At 48.4% G+C, this 8295-nt stretch overlaps 1 protein-coding gene across 1 annotated transcript in view; it reads left to right on the forward strand.

Annotated features, from left to right (window-relative positions):
• The window catches only part of WNT3A (Wnt family member 3A), an 84066-nt gene extending 77631 nt beyond the window's left edge, over positions 1–6435 (forward strand). The window contains 2 exon segments of the mRNA XM_008643097.2: positions 2854–3119; positions 5856–6435. Of these exon segments, the coding sequence (XP_008641319.1) occupies positions 2854–3119; positions 5856–6335 (746 nt within the window). The 3' untranslated portion in view covers positions 6336–6435.
• Positions 6436–8295: the final 1860 nt, after the last annotated feature.

Here is an 8295-nt window from a genome sequence, read left to right on the forward strand (position 1 = left end):
TGTGCTGAGCGATGTTTCTGCTGAATCCAAGCTGGGATCCACAAACTGTGGACTCCCAAGCCAAGACCACCTCTCTCATACCCACACAGGAGAAGTTTTTCTGCACAGACACCACGGCTTTCTTTTTGGTTCAAGCTTGGCAAGGCACAGGAGGTTTGCAAACATCAGTTCAGCACCTGCAACACCTTCCCAAGAAGCCAAAGGCCTGGATCCGATCTCTCCTGAGCAGAGCAAAGGGTGATGCTGACCTAACCGAGGAACGTGCTTTATAGTCAGAGAAAAGCTCACATCCTTGTCTCTGAATTGGAGATACCTGGATTTGATGGATGGACTGCCTGGTGGATCAGGGGTTAGCTGCGTGGTGCCGCTCTAGGAGATGCGGTGGTGTTCCTTAGGGGTTGGTGTCGGGACTGGCACTGTTGGTTGGTGACGTGGGCAGTGGGATCCAGGGCACCCTCAGGAAGTTTGCTGGTGACGCCAGGCTGAGTGGTGCAGTCACACGCTGGAGGGAAGAGATGGATCCAGAGGGAGCTGGGCAGGCTGGAGATGTGGGTCTGTGCAAACCTCATGAAGCCCAACAAGGCCAAGCACAAGGTCCTGCACAGGGGTCAGGCTAATCCCAATCCCCAACACAGGCTGGGGGAAGCATGGGGTGAAAGCAGAAAGATTTGGGGACATTGGAGCTACATTATCTTTAAGGACCTTCCAATCCAACCATTCTATGATTTTATGAAAATGTTGCAGGATTAGCTGGGCCACACTGGGAGGATGTGGGAGCTGTGTCAGCTTTTCTCTGGCCGGACACAGCACCTTCCACCTCCCTACCAGATTAGAATGGCACTCACCCCACCACCTCATCTCGCTTTTGTGAGAAGCCTTCTATTTTTCAGAGGCCCCAGGGCTGGTCAGAAATGTCCTTGTGGAGCTCATACAAAGCTCTCCACCCCTAAAATTTGGTTTCTGGATCCCGCTTGGACTTAGGCAAGCGCAAGATGCAAAGTCCCCAGTCCTGTTAGAACGGGACTGTGAAAGCTGAGCTCTCCCAGTCAAGAACTGCATGGTCATCATTTGCAGGACGCTGGGATCCTCCAGGCTGGACAGATGCTGAACAAGGGTTTTTCAAAATCACACTGGGGACCTGAGGGTTCCTGCATTTTCCTTTTTCTTTTTTTTTCTGGGTTGTAGCCCTCGGTGACTTACTAACCTCCCCAAGTGCCCTGACAAACATGTTCCAGGACATTGCTCATCCCTTCAGCTTGTAAGTTCATGCACATTACTGGATTTGCATATTGTTGTATTTGGTAGCCTTCCCAAAGCAAAGCCTGAGTTCTTGCTTAAGCCTTGAATCCAGCCGGGACTGCTCCGCAGTTTTGATTGCTCCCCGAAAACATGTTGACTTTTTGGCTTGGTGCATTAAACTCTCTTCACATTAGTAAAGCCTGGAAGCATCTAGAAGGCAAAGATTAAGCCAAAATGCCTAGGGAAAGCTCTGATCAGCAAAATACGGTCCAGGGAGGGTTTGAGTGGTTTTTGAGTAGTCAGCTGATACAAAGCTTGGTAGAAGTTGGTGAAGTTGCAAGTAACTTAAAATGTGACCTTGTGCCTTTATGGATCCATTCATATTTCAATGTCCCAGTGGAATCATCTGAAAAGTGTCAGAAACAACACAATGTCAAGGATAACTGGTCTGTAAGCACAAGGGGAATGGGGAGCAGTACAAGAGGTTAAGGGAGGCCAGTGATCAGAATTATGGTGTCTGCTTAGAATTGCCTCAAGGGTTTGAGAACAGCCCTGTTCACAGTAGAAATCCCATTTTACTGCAGCCAAAAAGCAGTGGTGCTTTCTGAGGTGTGGTGTTGAACTGCAGGATCATTTCCTGTGAGTGAAGAAACCAAAAGTGCGAGGGAGAAGGGAAGTAAAAACTGATATCTTGGGGTATTCCCCGCTTGCAAAGCAGTTTGAAAAGTTTGGTTTTCATTTTGGCACAGTGTGGAAAAAGCACTGGCATCTGGGAAAGCCTTGCCTGCTCCCCTTTCCTGCCCAGCTCTTCCTGGGATGGAGAGCTGTGATGGAAGTTCTCCACAAAGACTAAAACTCCTCAGTCCTTAACATCTTTAGCTGATCCCACTCTCCAGCCTGAGGCAATGGGCAGAAAAGGAAAGCTCATTTTCCAGTCCCTAATTAGGCAAGTAAGGAAAACTTGGGGCAGGTGCAAGGTGCACCTTGGACACTGTCACTGAGTGAGAGGCACAGCCTCGGGGAAAAAAGGGATGGAGGGTGGGGACAGTGTTTGGTTTACATCCTGAGGGTTGAGGATGTGACCATCCTGGCATTTTCCTGCCTTCCAGCCACCAGCACCTCTCCCAGTCAAAGAAGAGGAGCTTTACCTGGTGCTGGTCCCACCACTAAGAGTGAGGCTGTCGTTCGGTGTAGATGTGCATTTTCCATTTTTTGGCAACATCCCCAAATTCTGTGTGTCTGAAGCGAAGCCCACGGCTCAGGGTCTGGCTGTGAGGTGCATTGACTGCACAGCACCATATAGATATTCCACGTGGCCCCTGAAATTCAGGTTTGCACAGCTTTCTGTGGTGCCATGGCCCTGTCCAAAGACCTGAGGATGACCCCAGTCAGAACTTCTTGGCTGACCTCAGTGGCCTTGAATCAAGCCTGGTCCTGTCTGCACAGGAGCGCGTTTCCTAGCAGAAGAAAACATCTTTGGAGTAAGTCCAAGCCAGACCACAGGGAAGAGGAGGATTTCCTGGCCTTCTGCCATGCCCTCCAGAGAAGATGGCCACAGGACGGATCAAACCCATCCTTCACTGGCCCTTATTCACTGACTTCTCTCTTTCGCAGCCACCAGGGAGTCCGCCTTTGTCCACGCCATCGCCTCTGCCGGGGTGGCTTTCGCCGTGACCAGATCCTGCGCCGAGGGCTCGGCCACCATCTGCGGGTGTGACACGCGCCACAAGGGCTCTCCTGGGGAGGGCTGGAAGTGGGGAGGCTGCAGTGAGGACGTGGAGTTTGGGAGCATGGTGTCCCGGGAATTCGCGGATGCCCGGGAGAACAGGCCCGACGCTCGCTCAGCCATGAACAGGCACAACAACGAAGCTGGAAGGACCGTAAGGACATTGAAGTTTTACCTTTCCTATTGTTATTTTCTAACCCGACATAATGAATGGTGGGAGGGAATTAAGGGGACTAAAAGGATCGAAATCTGGGCAGATTTACGTCACAAAATGGTAATACCTGTCCTATGATAGTTCTAGATCGATGTGCCTGATCTATGAAAGCTCCACATAAATTCACCCGCGCAGCTGTAAATGTCTGCCTTGGAGTCAGTGGTCCAGAGCTGTTCTGTAGAGAATGGAGCAAGGCAGGCTTAGGATGGGATTTCATCTTGTTTTATAAAGATGTCTACCTCCAGAAGTTGTGGACACCTCATTCCTAGAAGTGTTCAAGGCCAGGTTGGATGGGGCTTGGAGCAACCTGGTCTAGTGAAAGGTGTCCCTGCTCATGCCAGGGTGGTTGGAACTGAATGATTTTTAAGGTCCCTTCCAACCCAAATCATTCTGTGATTCCACGATTAGAGTTATTAACTCAGTTAATAATGTCCTAATTGTGCCTGTTCCCTTCCATTGGCTGTGGGGCACCTGAAGTTTGGGTGCAATTCCCCTTCTTTGCAGCCTTGAGGGAGGAAGAGAGCAGGAGACCTTTTCCCACAACCCATCTTCCCAACCCTGTTCAATTTCCCAGGAAATTAGAGACAATATGACTCTGGTACCTCCTGATTAAACTTGGACCATGCCCTAAAGCTGTTTTCACTTCAAACAATCCTGGAACAAAATCTGTTGGGTAAAAGAAAGCACAAAATCTGCCTTATACACAATGAATCATTTCCCTGGGTGGAATAATCCCAAAAGGGGGATATTCCTTTTTTTTTTTTTTTCATCTCAAGAATAGCCCGTAAGTGCCAGAAGAGTCTGATTTGTGGGAAACAATTTGTGGAACTAAACCACAAAGCCCTTTCTAACAGAGGTTATGCCACAGCTTCTCTGAGATAACAGAGAGCAGATTAATGTGGTCTTGTCCCCTCAGCAGAAGGTCTTGCACATATCCAGGGGGACCTTTGTGCAGAGAGCTGTAGCAAAGCCACCACAGTGGCTGGGACACCTGTCCTCAGGCAGGCTGGGGCTTCTTGAGAGCTCCTCAAGTGGATTCTGTGAATCCCTGGTGGAGTTATCCCACCTCGCACCACAGCAGAGCTGTTGGAATACAACTTTTGAAAGGGAAATACCACCAGAAACCAAAATTATCTGCAATGGAGATGACCACAAGTGATGATGTGGGTTCCTCCAGCTCTGACCTAAATTATCCCAGGTACCCCCAGGGATGGGGCCATGCTGGTGGCAGTTACTGGGATGCGTAGTGGGACAAAGAGGGCTGTGGAGAATCTGTAGAGAGTGGAAAGGAGGGATTTTCTTTAAAGTGAGAATTTGCTCTGAAGTGAGAATCCTTGGAAAAAAATGAACAAACATCCCTGTGATCACAGGCCCGCAGAGGTTTTTTACTCTAAGTCTTGTGTCTTGGTGCTGGGTTATTTTAGGATATTTTACAGGTGTCAGAGATTAGAAAGCAGATGTCACACCATGGCCTGAAATCCCACTGTTTTAGAAAGCACTGGTGTTTTCCATTCTCACCATGCCAGCACCCATGGGGCGGCTCTTCCAGGTCTCCATACTTGAATGTTCCCAGCTAGACCTGAGCCATGGGCAGTGTTTCCTATTAGTTCCCATAGGAACTCCAACCCTACCACTCCGCCAGGAGTTTTGATTAAGTTCAGCGTGATTATAGGAACCAAACCTTTTGTGGTTCTCTCTCATGGCTAATTGCAACCTGCTTTGCGGCGGGTGATACTCTGTAAATAACACAGGAAAGCACCTGGTGAACACCAAGGTGCTGATTCATGGCAAATCTCTTGGACTCAGGCTGGCACTCGCCTATTCACGTACCCAGAAATTTGCTGATCACTCTGAAAATGCAGATTATCAAGCCGGTTGCATAAGGTTGTCTCCCACCTCAGAGTACTGGAGGGCAACACCTCTGGAAATATTTAAGCCCATTTTATAAGAGGTAAAAACAGGTAGCAAACTTCTGGGATCAATAATCACCCTCCTGTTTATCCTAGGAAAGTGTTTTGTGTCGAAGCCTGAGCATTTCAAATCAAAAGTTGGGCTCTTTGGTTTTTTTCGTTTGAAATGATTTTAGAAAAATCATAACCCTGGCTTAAAAATAGAAATAAATTCCTTTTCAGTTTCTGAAAGTAGCCACAGCAAGGCTTGAACCTTGTTTGCTTAAGTAAACACGAAACATACGTAAAGGATGGAGTTCTGTTCTAGACAGTTAAGACATTTCATATTCCTTTAATTTCCACTGGAAAAGCTGCATATTTCATTTGTGAAGGCATTGTTTGAGTAGCTTTGTGTGTTCTTGGCTTCTCTGCCCAGATGTGATTGAATTGTGATCCTGGGTGACAGCACTGTAGTATTTCCACATGAAGACGGAAGTTAATATGATCCAAAATCTCCTTGGTGAAAGTTTTTGGTAGATCTTTAAATCTGAGTTGGGAATCAGAACCAGTCACTGAAAACTGTAAAGTACAGAAGTTTTATCTTAGACCCAGCAGTGAGCAGGGCATTGACTGGGGGGTGAGACAACTTTTGTTCTCAAGAGTGTAAATATATCTATGAAAACATTCATAATTCTTTGGAAAATCACGGCTAAGTAGCAGAATGTCGTAAGTGTTTTAATTACAGGTTAATGTGTTCCTTCTCCTTTGCCTTCCTTCTCTTTTGCAGTCTATCATTGAGCTCATGCACCTCAAGTGCAAGTGCCACGGGCTCTCGGGCAGCTGCGAAGTGAAGACCTGCTGGTGGTCCCAGCCGGACTTCAGGGTCATCGGCGACTACCTCAAGGACAAGTACGACAGCGCATCGGAAATGGTGGTGGAAAAGCACCGGGAATCCCGCGGCTGGGTGGAGACCCTCCGGCCTAAATACAACTTCTTCAAGGCCCCGACTGAGAAGGACCTGGTTTACTACGAGAACTCACCGAACTTTTGTGAGCCCAACCCTGAGACAGGCTCCTTTGGGACCCGCGACAGGATCTGCAACGTCACTTCCCATGGGATTGACGGTTGCGACCTTTTGTGCTGCGGCCGCGGGCACAACACGAGGACTGAGAAACGGAAAGAGAAGTGTCACTGTATCTTCCACTGGTGCTGCTACGTCCGCTGCCAGGAGTGCATACGAGTCTACGATGTCCACACGTGCAAATAAAGCAGGCAAAGCCCTTCCCCGGGCTCCGAGTGGAGAAATGGATTTTGAGCCTACTTCCTCTGAGGTTGCAGACGTGAGAGAAGTCTACTTTTTTGATATTGAAAGAATAAAAACTGGACAAAAAAAAAAATTAAAAAGGCTAAAATTGGTTGGATAGAATAGGTCTAATGACTTCTGGGCTATCCCGAGGTACATCTGGCAGTCACACAAGTTCTGCCCCAACGCCAATGCCTCCAGCAGGAGAGCGGCTTTTTCTTCCAGCCCACAACACTGAGCTGGAAAGAAGAGCATTAGCAAAAGCATGGATTTGCTCTGCTCTCACCCACCTGAAGTGACTCGTGTGATTAAGTGTCCTTTGAAAGACTTGCATCTTCCTAAGTATCTCCTTTTCCCTCAGCCAGGCAGAGGCTGTGCTGGACAGCAGCACTGAGCTTTCTGAGAGATCTCTCTGCAAACCCAAATGGCCAGACTGTGTAATATAAGCAATAGCAGCAAAAGAAATAAAGGCAGATAAATTAATGATTTTTTTTTTAATAAAGAGCATGACTATTTCTTTGCTTTTGCCTTGGAACCAGAGAAGTCTACAAATATCTAATAGAGCTGGAGTATGAGCAAGCTCTTGGTGTGAACTTTTTAGCATAGTAGCTTCTGCCAGATTTCACATAGGATTCCATGACATCTCTAGAAAGGGAAGGAGGGAGAAGAAGAGGGAGAGAAAGAAAGAAAACTGCAAATGCCCTGTTGGCACACAGGTGATGTGCACGGTGCGGAAAAGTTCAGTGTCTTGTGTGTGAAGTGAAGAGGACTCAGTGTGTGCATTGAGAAGGAGACAGTCCCACAAATGGGAATGCTGCTCCAGTTCTCCAGCCCCAGGGCGTGGCTCAGCCAGTGAGTGTTCCTTGGAAACATGCGGTGCAGTGAGTCTCCTGGGGCTGGACACTCGCTCCTGAGCACAGGACATCCATCTCCTCAGCATCCCAGGAAAAGGATGGAATGGGAAAGTGTTCACTCTTCCCACCTCGTTGGAGAATTCCCTCACCAACAGTGGAAAGTGCACTTAGTCCATCCACTCTCTGCACCTCCTGCAGGCTTCCTGGGCACCTGGCAACAGCCTGAGCCCACAGGTCTGTCGGGAACATGGATCTGAAGGACTCGTTGTCACCCATTAGTTTACATGAGGGTGAACCAACACACCATCACCACCACACCCCACAAGCTGGACCAGTCTCAGACTCAAGCCAAACTTGGTTTCCACACCTAATTCCTACAGCCATTCCCACCTGTAAAAGTGGCACAGATTAAAATGGACGAAACCCAGAGTCTGAACCAGCCCAGAGTTTGGGTAAGTTTGGACACAGAGCCAAATCTCAGCTTTGCAGTTCTGGCCCATCTCTGCTGCTCACCCCTGACTCCCCGTCTTTGCATGTTGCTCTGCTTCCAATTCCAGTTTACACGGTTTACAGAAACAGGTCTCACCTCCTCCATGGGCATCAGGACTTCCTTCAGGGTATCAGGCATGGACTCAGCCCATCACCTTGGTATTTACAGCCCTGTAGCCCTGCTTGAGTTATTCCCGGTCAACACTGGGATAAATGAGGGGTGAACCAAGCATGGAGTCGCAGCCTGGTTTAGCCTCAGATGCACTTGCCCTGTGTCCTCTTTGCCTTACCCCTGCTTTTGGGTTCCTATCCTGGAAAAGGACAATGGATTGGTGTTTATTCTGTCTCTTCAGCACAGGAAGGGAAACAGGGCATGAGTTAATTCCCATTTTATGGCAATGTAATCATGGCTGTTGGCTGGCTCACTCCTGGAAATCTGTGCAGAAAAATCAGAGTGCTCCTCTGTGCGTGTCAGCCTTTTCCCAGGAACCAAAGGAGGGAATACGCAGAAGAAGAAGGGAACAAACAGAGCTTAATCCCATCAGAGAGAAAACAGGAGGAAATGATGCCTCCGAGGGCTG

Source organism: Corvus brachyrhynchos, unplaced genomic scaffold, assembly GCF_000691975.1.
Source record: "Corvus brachyrhynchos isolate BGI_N302 unplaced genomic scaffold, ASM69197v1 scaffold18, whole genome shotgun sequence".
NCBI lineage: Eukaryota > Metazoa > Chordata > Aves > Passeriformes > Corvidae > Corvus > Corvus brachyrhynchos.